The 15977-nt window shown below is 40.0% G+C and overlaps 1 protein-coding gene across 1 annotated transcript; it reads left to right on the top strand.

Moving 5' to 3' along the window:
* Positions 1-10830: 10830 nt before the first annotated feature.
* On the top strand, positions 10831-15931 carry LOC309637870 (histone H4). Its single transcript, XM_082413101.1, has one exon. The coding sequence runs from the start codon at positions 15068-15070 to the stop codon at positions 15377-15379; it is 312 nt and encodes a 103-aa protein (XP_082269227.1). The 5' UTR covers positions 10831-15067; the 3' UTR covers positions 15380-15931.
* The last annotated feature ends 46 nt before the right edge of the window (positions 15932-15977 follow it).

Below are 15977 nucleotides of genomic sequence, written 5' to 3'. Positions count from 1 at the left end.
TGGACTTTGAATCCAGCGATCCGAGTTCAAGTCTCGGTGGGACCTACTGTAGTTTTGGTGGCCAGCCTATTTCCTCCGTGTTTCCCTCAAATCGATAATGTACACTGGTTTCTGGGCATAACCTTCCCACTCAGGTTTCCTTCTCCCGAGGAGCATCCTTACTTACTCTCTTCTCGGACTCCTGTGAAGTACACTCTTCGGGCCCCTTGGAACACCATTCACTCTCTAGACAACTACTCTTGCCTGGGTTCCCGAAGACAGTCAGATCCTAAGTAATTTGAACGCTCAGGGTCTTAACACTTCATGTCTCAGAGGCCCCTCTCGCAAATCTTTTCTTCTCTGAAGCCTCCTCAAAACGTATCAGCCTAATGTAAGAATATATATCTATATAAATTATATATATAATTTATATATAATATGTATGCTATATACAATAATATATAACATATATAATATATGTTATACATATATAATATATAAAATTAATATGTAATATTTATAATTTATATATAATATGTATGTTATATATAATATATATAACATATATAATATGTATGTTATATATAACAATATATATAATTTATATATAATATATATAATTGACATGTAATATATATATTTATATATATATATTTTTTATATGTATATAAAAATTGCAGTAGCAAGTAGAAAGTTCCTCATGTAAGGACCCCACGGTTAGCACTCTGGACTCTGAATCCAGCAATTTGAGTCCAAATCTCTTTGGGACCTCAGCAACATCTTAGCAATTTTCCCCCTATGGTTCTCCTAAATCGTTAGCCAGATGAACATATCTGGCTGTAGGCGCTGCTAGTTACTTCCAAGTCAACAACCAAAGCAACATAGAGCCACTGGCCAAGAGAAGATTGTCTCTGATTACCTTCCTCCAGAATTCTAGCCCTACTTCCCCTTACACCTGATGGCCCTTTTTGTCTTTTGCCCAGAGTTCCTCAGATTCTGCTAAATTAGAATCCTGGTTCCAATGATTAAGTGTTCATGTTTTACAGCCCCTCTAACTCAGGTCCTTCCTTTCCTGGAGCCTACTTTAAGTGCTCCATCGGCTTCCAGACACTAACACTGTCCTGAGAAAGTTCCTACTACACAGCAGTACCCTTGTTGAGTACATCTTAGAGCTGTACCCATGAGAGGCTCTGTTCAAACTCCACAAGTTTATGTGTTGCCTACTTTATTTTGAAGATAAACTGACCTGTTAGTAGTACACATCAATCTTTCGGTAGAGACCTAACTTCAAGGGCCTCATGATTTAATGGTTAGCGCCTGGACTTCAAATCTCAGTGGACTTGTCTCAGTTTTGGTGACCTTGCCCTCACATTTTCCCTAACCAGGAGTACATTCTGATGTATAGACACTCTCTTAGACTTGCATTTCTTCTCTCCCATCAACGTCCAACTCCTTGCTCTTTCCTCTGGCTACTGAAAATTTCCCTCTCCCCATCACCCTCACCTCCCCCCTAAAATCTCTCCTCTTGATGTTTTTTGCTTTGCCTGGTGCCGGCCTAAAGTCAATCAGATCCCTATAAGTCAATTAGGTGTTTGGGTGATTAGGAGTTCATATGTCACAGGCCCCACCTGTGACCTTTTTTCCTCTGGAACTCAGGCAAATGCTCTGTAGGCTGCAGAACTCTGAACACAGACCTGAAAATATCCAAACCATAGAGTGAGACCCTAGCTATTGTAGTCACCTGAGAGCCTCCACTGTCTCCTTAGAGGAGGCTCTCTCTTAATATTCCTTAGATTGAATCTATGCTGAAACATTTTAAAGATCAACAGACCAGATGCATTAGTATACAAGTCTTAACCTTGAAGGTTTGTTATACCAAGGTCCCATGGTGTGATGGCTAACCCTCTTGTCTCTGAATACAGCAGTCCCAGCTGTCAGTGGGACTCTAAATTCTTTCTGTTGACTTTCTCCACAGTTTAAACATGTATCCTTCAGTGCTCTGTGACAGCAAAACAAGAGCACCCATGAATGCCTCTGGTTTCTAAAAATTGTTCCAGAAAAAGCCCTGCAAGCTTCCTTCCACCTATTAAGCCCCAGTCATGTCAGTGCCTTACAACCTCTGTCTTAGCTTCCTATTGCTGCTGTAGCAAATCACCACAAATTTAGTGACTTAAAACAACACAAATTTACTCTCTTACAGTTCTGGAGCTCAAAAGATTACAATCAAGTTGTCAGCATGGCTGTGTTCCCTCTGGAGACTTCAGGGAAGAACGTTTCCTCGCTTTTTTTCACCTAGTGGCCTCTTCCTTGTATCGCCTCTTGCTTCTGCAGTCACGTTTCCTACTAATGAATCTGATCCTCCTTTAGGTTCACTTAGATAATCCAGGATAATCTTCCATCTAGAAATCCTCAATTTAATCATATCTGCAAAATCACTTTTACCATGTAAGGCAACATATTTTTAGATTCCACATATAAGTGACATCATATAGTATTTGTCTTTCTCTGTATGACTTACCTCTTTTAGCATAATGCCCTCAAGGTCCATGTTGTTGTGAATGGCAGGGTTTCCTTCTTTCTCATGGCTGAATAATATTCCTTTGTATATATATACAACCACATTTTCTTTATCTATTCATCCCTTGACAGACACAATTTCTTTCCATATCTTGGCTATTGTGAAAAATGCTGCAATAAACATGGGAGTGCAGATATCATTTTAGTATCTTGTTTTCATTTCTTCTGGATAAATACCTAGAACTGGGATTGCTGGATCATACAGTAGATCTATTTTTAATTTTTTGAGGATCCTTCATGCTATTTTCCTCAGTGGCTGGACCTCAGCCCCTTCTTTATTTTTTCTTCCTTTATCAAAGCAAGAGGGCCATTTATAGGGAGAAAAGACATTATCTTCATTAATAACAATATAAAAAAACAAAATAATAATATAATTTGGCAAATAGAACGCTGCTGAGTAAAGAAATACAATTTTAATCAAGCCCTCCTACGCAAGTGACGAGGTGGCCGAGTGGTTAAGGCGATGGACTGCTAATCCATTGTGCTCTGCACGCGTGGGTTCGAATCCCATCCTCGTCGTTCAATTTCCCCACTGTACTGTGGGGAGTGTGGTTTTAGTACCTTGTAAACAAGGTATTTCGCCAGCACTTGTCGGTAGGTGCTGTGTTAGAGACAAACTAACTTGTGCTGTGTTAGAGACAAACTAACTTAACAAGTAACTTTCACTCTACGTTACTTTTTAGCCCCTTTTATACATAGATTAGGATTTGAGTCACGTCACGTGGATGAGAGAGTTAAGAAACTGCTGCCTCCGCTCAGACACAGGTGTGCTCACGTATTCTCCAGCTTCTCCACCGTTGTCAAAAACTGATGTCTGGCCCTCTGACTTCCGTTATGCTTGTTGACCCCCTCCCCAACCAGCCCATCTTCCTGCCTGCGTTCCTAACACTGGTAGCAAATTACAAGCAACTAGGGAGTTTTCTCAAGATGTCCACCTTTCCTCCACCCCTCGGCACAGCTGAATCAGTATCTCCGAGGGTGACGTCCAGGCGTGGCTGCAGGGGCCACAGGTGATTCTGATGGGTTTCTTGGGCTGAGAACCACTGGCCATTCTCCTCTCTTCACTCCCTGCTCCCACCCGCTCCCCAGCTTCGATTCCCTGTCTCGGCAGTTTTTGTTGATTTTTTTTTGCCTCTTAAATTCTAGACACGTTTCCAGGTCCAAGGCGCTCCCTCTTTACACCTTATCACTCCCTATCCTCCCAAACTTCATCAAACTCTAGTTTTATCTGACCACTGGTCCCTGTCTTCAGGAGCAGAAGCTGTTTACATGCTCTGCTTTTGCTCAAGTAGTTCCTTCTGCCTGGAGAGTCTCTGCCCCGTTGATGCAAAATCCTCTTGCAAGACCCACATCAAATGCACCTTTTCCGTGAATCCTCAGATGAAAGCATCACTCTCCTCTTTGTATTTTACATGAATGAATTTAATCAAAGATCTTTTCCAGGTGTTCCAGCCTCTATTAGTTTCTTCCTTCTTTGATCATCTTCTGACACTTATATCTTAATTTTAGCACATAATACCATAAAATCTCACCAGTTCCCTCTTTTCACCTTATAGTAAACTATAGCAAAGGGCTGAGTGCACGGTGTAGAATAACAAAATTTGAAGGGACCGTAAAGATGATCTCTCTGAAAATTCCCATCCCCCCTCATCACCTGTCTCTATTTTACAGCTGAGAAAACTGAGGTAGAGACCAGACAAATTAATTGTTTAAAAAAAAATCATATAACCAACGTTTCCTTACTAAGGTTCATGGGAACCAAGTTCTTTAAGATCAAGTGGTTAAGGTGATAAGATCTTTCTAACATGTTCAAATCCAGTGACTGGGATTGTGACTTTTCATACCTGGAAAATCCTTCTGAAGTACACTTGTCATAGATCAGCAGAGCTCCAAAGGCTCCTGAGGACTGAGACCTATGAAGCACAAATTTTGAAGTAAAATCTGTTTTTGAATTTTACCTAACAATATATGACTTATGTAGTACCTGTGATTCAAAGATAGTTCACAAATTTTAACCCATTTTATCTTGAAAATAAAAACTCAGGAAATGCTGATCCAGATTGGAGGCCAAAGTGGGGTCTTGAGGAATTGGGTGATATGCTTTTTATATTTTTGAATTTTCTCCAAAAAAGAATCAGGGATATTGGATGCCTGAGCAGTCTTATCCCTCTTGTCCCTTCAACCCCATGTTACCTTGTTTGAGAATAAGGTTGTAGGGGTACCACCCTTTTATATCCTTGTCTCTCCAGCTTTGCACACTGTAAACATTCAACAGATATTTATAAAATAAACACAGGCATATTGTATATGTGTGTATGTGTATGTGTGTGTGCGCATGATGGTGACATGGTAGGGATTGAAACTTTGTCCAGGCAGAATATACCTTAGGGTATTTGTCACTCCTTTTAATACACATTAAAGGATAATTTTAAATGTGCTAATCTCTTGTATTGTTTCCAAAATAGGGAGGTAGATCTGGAGCAATTTTGCCTCTGCCCCTCACCTCTTTTAAACCCAAAGGGTATGTTTTTTCCTTAACTACCAAAGAGAGAAGGAAAGAGGGATATGTTAAGTAGAAAAGAGTTAAGCCTCCGTGTGATTTGAACCAGCGTTTGAATCTGAAAACACCGTATGTTTCACCAGGAAGTCATCAATTGGAAATGAGATTTTCTTCATCCTAAATTATTAATCAATTCAGTTATTTAAGCACGGAAAAATGTTTTTGTATATTTTGCCCAGCTATGTTCTCTGCCTTCCTGTTTGTATACACACTCCGCAAACAGTCCGGCTCTTTCAATGACCTTAGTATTCTGTTCTGTAATTTAGGTTTGAATATAAGCTGTTCTCATCCTTTTGACGGCAGCAAAACCAAAGGAAAACAAGAAAGTTAAGATGGAAAAGATAGGGGAAGAGTGGAAACCAGTGACAGATTCCAGCTGCCGGAACTCAGACTAGAAGAGAACTGTGAAGAGGTTGTGGCCTTGGGCGAAGCCACAGGGAAGGAGAAGCAGCAGGTTTCCCCCCCCACCCCCCCTGCTACCCACTGGGGGCTCAGTTCGAGAGAGCTCCGTTTACCGATCGGAATTCCCTTTTCAAGGACAAGCCGAGCCTGTGAAAATGAAACTCAGGATCTCAAATCCAAATTTGGGGAGAGCTGGAGAGCCCCAAATTATTGGAAGGCCTTATTTCGGTTTTGACTTCCAGCCACTCTTTACACTGGTTCTCCCAAGGCTTTTGAGAATAACCTCTTTAAAATAGGGCAGGAAGAAAGGGTTCGAAAAACACATTATTTCCTACCGCCTACCCATGAGATGTGGCTATCGATTACTAGAAGAGGGCATAAAAGCTGACACTAACCACGAAGGGATTCGAACCCTCAATCTTCTGATCCGAAGTCAGACGCCTTATCCGTTAGGCCACGTGGTCCCTGGTCCCCAAATCTAGCATCTTGCTGCAACACTTAGGAAGTAAGTTTTCTGCCCCGTTCTGAGTCGTGAAAGTTAGGTAATGACAAAAAGACAATGGCCCCCACGCCGCCAGCGCTCTCTGTCATTGGAAAAATAGAAACTCGAGATTACGGGGGTTATCTCGGGCCAAGGAGTAGGGCCTTGTGAAGGGTAAGAACAATTATTTCGGTCTTGGGTACTCCATGGAGGGAAAAGTCATTGACTGGACGACTCCCGAGCAGAAAAACTGGAGTTTATGGCACCCAAAGGATGCCAAAATACTGCATATTGCCTGCATCGAGGGATATTTTAAAATAAGAGAACTCAGAGTTTCTTCCCTATTAATATTCAGTCACGCTCACAATTTTCAAACTTTAGGTACTTGGGATGTCTGCCTGGACAGTTGTCAGTAAGAAGGCAGTCTTACTACATAAGGCAGCATCTACACGATTGTCTTTCTTGTCACCCGGCATGGATATCTGCAGGCCCCCAGGCATAACAATTTCCCCTTTCCCATGGTTTTCTGGTATTTTCCCTGATTGTCATAATGTGATCAAAGCACTTTTCACAGTATATTTCTATCTGTTTGAAAAGAGAATGCTTTTTTTTTGGGGGGGGTGGGGGTGGGGTTTCTCAGGGTTTAGGGGAGTCCAGTGCCATTACTATTATTTGAGGCTTCCATATATTAAGAAATAAGCACTATGGTAGAATTACAAAAATTTTGACTGTGACAATTTTTACATTTAATAGATGAATCAACACAAAAACGTGTTACAATAAAATCATTCTATGGTCAAAATATTTATAGAATTTATAATGTTTTGTAGAGGGCTTGGCCCAATGATGTGATATAAAGTTAGATTTTGGACGGCTTCTTTTAAGCTTGTCAGTGAATCTCTGTGACCTCATGCACCTCGTTTGAAGATAATGATGTCAACATTATTAGTCTACACATTAGGCATTTCCTTAATTTTCTTAAATTCTAGACCCTGGGAGCATTAGCCTTCCTGGCTTATTTGTGGTAGGTCTTGGCTTTTCTTGACTAGTAAATTAGCAGCTTTCTGGAGTACAGAAACGGGCCCTTTCACACAGTCTTTCTTCCCTGTCCACGGAATAACATGTGGCAAATAGTAGGAGCTCAATAAAAATGTGCTGAATTTCTCATATACATACGTTTTTGAATTTTGAGATTATCTTTAAGGTGGAGATTATTTAACAAGATCCTTCTCTCCTGAAAATATTTGAACATGGACTTGTTTTCTCTCTTTCTCTCTTCCTGGAAGCAGGAAGATGGTGGCTAAACCATCATGGGTAGTGTTGGTGGAAGTGGTAAGAAGTGGTTGAATTCTGGATATGTTTTGAAGGATTTGCTGATTGGATTGAGGGTGTGAGAGAAATAGGGAAGTCATACATAGCTCCATGATATTTTGATTTAACAACAGTTTCCATTTACTGAGATGCGGACCACCACAGGAGGAGAGGAAGGAGCATTTTGGGGGTGGTGTGTGTGGGGTTAGGATAAGTTCTGTTTGGACATGTTAAGTTTGAGTTGTGCACTTAACATCCAAGTTTGGAGTGGTCAAATTAGGATTTTATATGTATACATACATAACATTGTGAATATACATATTGAAATGGATATATATATATATATATATATATATGTATCCAGTCTGTTGAAGACTCCATCTTTGAGAAGATTATCGGCAAGGAAATCCAGTCAAAATAATTTTTGACCATGCCTGGTGTGTTGCTTTCCACGACTTTTCCCCTCAAGCAAGAAAGAGCATCTGTGCCATCCCTGAAGATGGAGGACAAGAAAGCCTTCTCTAGTATTTCCTTGTGTATATCTTTTTCTTTTGTGTCCGCACTTTTTCCTTTGCTGTAATAAATCTTAACCTTGGGTAAATGTTGATTCATGTGACTCCTTCCAGCGAATCACCAACTACTAGGTGGTCATAGGGCTACCGGGAAACAACCATCCTTTTCCCTTGTTTCCACTGCACTTAATGTACAATCTTTTAAAAGAAATATCTGTACTATACATACTTGCACTATACATACGTATTTACTTGTTTAAAAGCATGTCTACACTGTAGGCTACTTAATGCCTTTTCTTAGCACCTAGCACAGTATCTAACACATAAATATATGAATAGGAATCCTTTCTGAGAGAGAGAAAACTATAAAACAGTCCACACATATATTTAAAAAATGAGGATAGCACATTCACAGAAAGATAGACAAGATGAAAAGGCAGAGGGCTACATACCAGATGAAGGAACAAGATAAAACCCCAGAAAAACAACTAAATGAAGTGGAGATAGGCAACCTTCCAGAAAAAGAATTCAGAATAACGATAGTGAAGATGATCCAGGACCTCGGAATAAGAATGGAGGCAAAAATCGAGAAGATGCAAGAAATGTTTAACAAAGACCTAGAAGAATTAAAGAACAAACAAACAGAGATGAACAGTACAATAACTAAAATGAAAACTACACTAGAAGGAATCAATAGCAGAATAACTGAGGCAGAAGAACGGATAAGTGACCTGGAAGACAGAATGGTGGAATTCACTGCTGCGGAACAGACTAAAGAAAAAAGAATGAAAAGAAATGAAGACAGCCTAAGAGACCTCTGGGACAACATTAAACGCAACAACATTCGCATTATAGGGGTCCCAGAAGGAGAAGAGAGAGAGAAAGGACCAGAGAAAATATTTGAAGAGATTATAGTCAAAAACTTCCTTAACATGGGAAAGGAAATAGCCACCCAAGTCCAGAAAGTGCAGTGAGTCCCATACAGGATAAACCCAAGGAGAAACATGCCGAGACACATAGTAATCAAATTGGCAAAAATTAAAGACAAAGAAAAATTATTGAAAGCAGCAAGGGAAAAACAACAAATAACACACAAGGGAACTCCCATAAGGTTAACAGCTGATTTCTCAGCAGAAACTCTGCAAGCCAGAAGGGAGTGGCATGATATACTTAAAGTGATGAAAGGGAAGAACCTACAACCAAGATTACTCTATCCGGCAAGGATTTCATTCAGATTTGATGGAGAAATCAAAAGCTTTACAGACAAGCAAAAGCTAAGAGAATTCAGCGCCACCAAACCAGCTCTACAACAAATGCTAAAGGAACTTCTCTAAGTGGGAAACACAAGAGAAGAAAAGGACCTACAAAAACAAACCCAAAACAATTAAGAAAATGGTCATAGGAACATACATATCAATAATTACCTTAAACGTGAATGGATTAAATGCTCCAACCAAAAGACACAGGCTTGCTGAATGGATACAAAGACAAGACCCATATATATGCTGTCTACAAGAGACCCACTTCAGACCTAGGGACACATACAGACTGAAAGTGAGGGGATGGAAAAAGATATTCCATGCAAATGGAAATCAAAAGAAAGCTGGAGTAGCTATACTCATATCAGATAAAATAGACTTTAAAATAAAGAATGTTACAAGAGACAAGGAGGGACACTACATAATGATCAAGGGATCAATCCAAGAAGAAGGTGTAACAATTATAAATATATATGCACCCAACATAGGAGCACCTCAATACATAAGGCAACTGCTAACAGCTATAAAAGAGGAAATCAACAGTAACACAATAATAGTGGGGGACTTTAACACCTCACTTACACCAATGGACAGATCATCCAAAATGAAAATAAATAAGGAAACAAAAGCTTTAAATGACACAATAGACCAGATAGATTTAATTGATATTTATAGGACAGTCCATCCAAAAACAGCAGATTACGTAACTTTCTTCACAAGTGCGCACGGAACATTCTCCAGGATAGATCACATCTTGGGTCACAAATCAAGCCTCAGTAAATTTAAGAAAATTGAAATCATATCAAGCATCTTTTCTGACCACAACGCTATGAGATTAGAAATCAATTACAGGGTAACAAACGTAAAAAACACAAACACATGGAGGCTAATCAATACGTTACTAAATAACCAAGAGATCACTGAAGAAATCAAAGAGGAAATCAAAAAATACCTAGAGACAAATGACAATGAACACACAATGATCCAAAGCCTATGGGATGCAGCAAAAGCAGTTCTAAGAGGGAAGTTTATAGCTATACAAGCCTACCTAAAGAAACAAGAAAAATCTCAAGTAAACAATCTAACCTTACACCTAAAGGAACTAGAGAAAGAAGAACAAACAAAACCCAAAGTTAGCAGAAGGAAAGAAATCATAAAGATCAGAGAGGAAATAAATGAAATAGAAACAAAGAAAACAACAGCAAAGATCAATAAAACTAAAAGCTGGTTCTTTGAGAAGATAAACAAAATTGATAAACCATTAGCCAGACTCATCAAGAAAAAGAGGGAAAGGACTCAAATCAATAAAATTAGAAATGAAAAAGAAGTTACAACAGACACCGCAGAAATACAAAACATCCTAAGAGACTACTACAAGCAACTCTATGCCAATAAAATAGACAACCTGGAAGAAATGGACAAATTCTTAGAAAGGTATAACCTTCCAAGACTGAACCAGGAAGAAACAAAATATGAACAGACCAAACACAAGTAATGAAATTGAAACTGTGATTAAAAATCTTCCAACAAACAAAAGTCCAGGACCAGATGGCTTCACAGGTGAATTCTATCAAACATTTAGAGAAGAGCGAACACCCATCCTTCTCAAGCTCTTCCAAAAAATTGCAGAGGAAGGAACAATCCGAAACTCATTCTATGAGGCCACCATCACCCTGATACCAAAACCAGAGAAAGATACTACAAAAAAACAGAATTAGAGACCAATATCACTGATGAATATAGATGCAAAAATCCTCAACAAAATACTGGCAAACAGAATCCAACAACACATTAAAAGGATCATACACCAAGGTCAAGTCTGATTTATCCCAGGGATGCAAGGATTCTTCAATATACGCAAATCAATCAATGTGATGCACCATATTAACAAATTGAAGAATAAAAACCATATGATCATCTCAATAGATGCAGAAAAAACTTTTGACAAAATTCAACACCCATTTATGATAAGAACTCTCCAGAAAGTGGGCATAGAGGGAACTTTCCTCAACATAATAAAGGCCATATACGACAAACCCACAGCAAACATCATTCTCAATGGTGAAAAACTGGAAGCATTTCCTCCAAGATCAGGAACGAGACAAGGATGTCCACTCTCACCACTATTATTGAACATAGTTTTGGAAGTCCTAGCCACGGCAATCAGAGAGGAAAAAGAAATAAAAGGAATACAAATTGGAAAAGAAGAAGTAAAACTGTCACTGTTTGCAGATGACATGATACTATACATAGAGAATCCTAAAGATGCCACCAGAAAACTACTAGAGCTAATCAATGAATTTGGTAAAGTTGCAGGACACAAAATTAATGCACAGAAATCTCTTGCATTCCTATACACTAATGATGAAAAATCTGAAAGAAAAATTATGGAAACACTCCCATTTATCATTGCAACAAAAAGAATAAAATATCTAGGAATAAACCTACCTAGGGAGACAAAAGACCTGTATGCAGAAAACTATAAGAAACTGATGAAAGAAATTAAAGATGATACCAACAGGTGGAGAGATATACCATGTTCTTGGATTGGAAGAATCAATATTGTGAAAATGACTATACTACCCAAAGCAATCTACAGATTCAATGCAATCCGTATCAAATTACCAATGGCATTTTTTACGGAACTAGAACAAGTCATCTTAAAATTTGTATGGAGACAAAAAAGACCCCAAATAGCCAAAGCAGTCTTGAGGGAAAAAAACGGAGCTGGAGGAATCAGACTCTCAGACTATACTACAAAGCTACAGTAATCAAGACAATATGGTACTGGCACAAAAACAGAAACATAGATCAGTGGAACAGGATAGAAAGCCCAGAGATAAACCCACACACCTATGGTCAACTAATCTATGACAAAGGAGGCAAAGATATACAATGGAGAAAAGACAGTCTCTTCAATAAGTGGTGCTGGGAAAACTAGACAGCTACATGTAAAAGAATGAAATTAGAACACTCCCTAACACCATACACAAAAATAAACTCAAAATGGATTCGAGACCTAAATGTAAGACCGGACACTATAAAACTCTTAGTGGAAAACATAGAAAGAACACTCTTTGACATCAATCACAGCAAGATCTTTTTTGATCCACCTCCTAGAGTGATGGAAATAAAAACACAAATAAACAAATGGGACCTAATGAAACTTCAAAGCTTTTGCACAGCAAAGGAAACCATAAACAAGACGAAAAGACAACCCTCAGAATGGGAGAAAATATTTGCAAATGAATCAACGGACAAAGGATTAATCTCCAAAATATATAAACAGCTCATTCAGCTCAATATTAAATAAACAAACACCCCAATCCAAAAATGGGCAGAAGGTCTAAATAGACATTTCTCCAAAGAAGACATACAGATGGCCAAGAAGCACATGAAAAAATGCTCAACATCACTAATTATTAGAGAAATGCAAATCAAAACTACAATGAGGTATCACCTCACACCAGTTAGAATGGGCATCATCAGAAAATCTACAAACAACAAATGCTGGAGAGGGTGTGGAGAAAAGGGAACCCTCTTGCACTGTTGGTGGGAATGTAAATTGATACAGCCACTATGGAGAACAGTATGGAGGTTCCTTAAGAAACTAAAAATAGATTTACCATATGATCCAGCAAACCCACTACTGGGCGTATACCCAGAGAAAACCATAATTCAAAAAGACACATGCACCCCAATGTTCATTGCAGCACTATTTACAATAGCCAGGTCATGGAAGCAACCTAAATGCCCATCAACAGACGAATGGATAAAGAAGAGGTGGTACATATATACAATGGAATGTTACTCAGCCATAAAAAGGAACAAAATTGAGTCATTTGCTGAGACGTGGATAGATCTAGAGACTGAAATACAGAGTGAAGTAAGTCAGAAAGAGAAAAACAAATATCGTATATTAACGCATGTATGTGGAACCTAGAAAAATGGTACAGATGAGCCAGTTTGCAGGGCAGAAGTTGAGACACAGATGTAGAGAACAGACATATGGACACCAAGTGGGGAAAACTGCGGTGGGGTGGGGATGGTTGTGTGCTGAATTGGGCTATTGGGATTGACATGTATACACTGATGTGTATAAAATTGATGACTAACAAGAACCTGCAGTATAAAAACAAACAAACAAAACAACTAATAGTAAACTTTCATTGGGTTATTTGTATGGAAATATGTTAATATAAATGTTTCAGACATTACATGAAATTTCTAAAAATCTTATATGTTCTGGTATAATGTTATAAGTCATAATTCTAGTTACTACTTTAAAATGTATATCTCAGAAATAAAAAGAAAAAAGATTAACTATGAGTTGAACCTGGATGATGGATACAGAAGAGTTCATTATACTGCTATTTTTGTTTATATTTTATTGTTTTTATTGTTTTCTATAATAAAATGTTTTTAAAAATTAAAAAAAAAAAAAATGAGCATAGAGAATAGTTCTGTTAGAGATTGTAAAGCAAGGTAGAGCGTAGAGACACATTTACCAGTAGCCGCCGAAGTGGTTTTCTCAGGTCAAAGTACAATCATGGCCACCTAAACTCTGCACTCTGTCCCAAACTGCTACTTATTTACTCCAAAGATTAAAACTCTAGTAATTGCAAAGAATCTGCGCCGGGATGGCCCAGGAGATTTCTAGTCTATCACCTTAACCACATGGCCACAATTACCTAAAAGTAGTGCTTTCCGAATTATGTTATAGAAGGAAATGTAACTCAAGATCTTGGCTTCCACCCCTGCCCTCAGTTTAATTCAGCATTTTCGCAGCTTCATAGGGCAACGAGAACTGTCGTGATAAAATAGCACGGTTACTTTGGCAACCAGAAGAAATCACGTAAACGGTTTCACGTTTATTTTCAGGGAGTCATTTTAGCTCCAGAAGTTAAAAAAAAAAAAAAAAAAAAAGGTTGGGGCGCCATTTTATTTTCTTTCCTTAGTGTGAAACAAGGTTACACAATTTTAACTATAGAAGGAAAAATAGCAGAGGATGGTTTCGATCCATCGACCTCTGGGTTATGGGCCCAGCACGCTTCCGCTGCGCCACTCTGCTCCCGCCTGATAACATCCCTCCTAATAGCACACTTAACTCTATTCAGAGGCGACTTGGCCTCTAAATTTAGAAGACTGTAAGAAGGCGCCTATTTATTTCAATTCCTTGGCTACAAGTTGCCAAGTCTCTGGAATAATGTCGCTACCAGAATCAGAAGAAACGACGAGGAGTAGAAAAGTAAACATTAACAGAGTTAAGTTACTGGGCGCAGAGGTGAGGGGTGGTTAGATAATTAAATGAGAATTACAGGTTTTAATAAACAGGGAAGGAAACGAAAACAAGAGAAAAAGGAACACGGGCGTCCGCGCGGCGGGCGAGACTTGTACCACAGAATCACTAACCAACCATGTATTCGCCTTTGGGAAGAAAATCCTTTTGGTCAGATTTCCCTTGGCTTCGTGATGGAGAGGGTGAAGTCCTGCAGTTTTTAAAGTCCTCCGGAGCGGGGGTTTCGGTTTGAAGGGATTTTGTTGTAGGGAGGAGTAATGCTGAAAGCACCGTAAACTTGGGGGCAAAGCGGGGCTCCGCATTCCAGCGAAGGTTGCAGCAGTTCCGGTCGTGTGGGCCAAGGCTCCTGAGCAACCGTTCCAAAACATCCCAAGCAGCAAAAGATAATTAGTAAAAAAAAAAAAAAGTTAACTTTTTTAGTCTGACGCAGCTGTTAAATAGGTCGGAAAAGTCCCACTTAGGAACGGAGAACCTGCTGGAGACTCCGTGAAGGGCACACTCGGTGAGCGGGGACTAAGTCATCATGACGTCATCGAGAACTGAGCCGCGAGGGGAGGGGCAGGAGGGCTAAATGAAAGTGCCGAAGAGCGCGCTTTCAGTCTTCGATTCGGTCCGAAACCCGCTCATATAAGGGAATTGCCTCGGGGTTTCTGTCGCTGTTTTGAAAGTTGTCAGAGCAGTATTATCATGTCCGGACGAGGCAAAGGTGGTAAGGGACTGGGGAAGGGGGGCGCTAAGCGCCATCGTAAGGTTTTGCGTGACAATATTCAGGGTATCACCAAACCCGCCATCCGGCGTCTGGCCCGGCGAGGTGGGGTCAAGCGCATATCTGGTCTGATTTATGAAGAGACCCGCGGGGTACTGAAGGTGTTTTTGGAAAACGTAATCCGGGACGCGGTCACTTACACGGAGCACGCCAAGCGGAAGACCGTCACCGCCATGGACGTAGTGTACGCCCTCAAACGCCAGGGACGCACCCTCTACGGCTTCGGCGGTTAGGTTGCCCGTTTTCAGCGATTTAACATCTTTTACCACCAAAGGCCCTTTTCAGGGCCGCCCAAATGTTTCGGTGAAAGAGCTAGCACTTTTTGGTGGTTTTTCCTGGTTTTTATAAGGTGTACTTCATTTACTTTTAATTAGTCAAAAGTTATTTTTCGTGCTTTGTAATTTATAGTTCACATTTTAGGAGGGCGGAAGTTGGCTGATCTGTGTATGTTCCTGCTTTGTGGAAGTGGTTTCGGGTATAAGTTTGGGCATTTTAAACGTTTCGTGGGGCAGTGAAGAAACTCGCAGAGCACTGTCTTACCTAGAAAGATTCCATTTCAGTTCTGGTGTATTTCAAGTTTGAAGTCGTGTAAGCATAGTGCTTGAATAGTGGAGAGAAGTCGGCTTACACTGCCCGCAATGTAGTGATGCGAGGCTCCCTTCCCCCGCCTGTGGTCCGTGCTCAAAATGGCGGCGAGGACGAAGAACAAAGAAAGCCTGCGCCTGTGTTGGAAAGCGGGGCCCGGAACAAAGGCGAATTTACGAGTGGGGCGGGTCGTCGCCTGCGCGGGGGCGCGCTCCTGAGCTCTGCTGGAGTGTGGCCCTGCTGCTC

The sequence above is a fragment of the Balaenoptera physalus genome (genome assembly GCF_965194825.1).
Source record: "Balaenoptera physalus genome assembly, chromosome: 11".
NCBI classification, from domain to species: Eukaryota; Metazoa; Chordata; class Mammalia; order Artiodactyla; family Balaenopteridae; genus Balaenoptera; species Balaenoptera physalus.
The sequence above is the reverse complement of the archived record's forward strand: the minus strand, read 5'-3'. Positions and strand labels throughout refer to the sequence as shown.

Bases quoted from the DNA above. Each gene is read 5' to 3' on its own strand.
- LOC309637870 (XM_082413101.1), top strand. From the start codon at position 15,068: ATGTCCGGACGAGGCAAAGGTGGTAAGGGACTGGGGAAGGGGGGCGCT.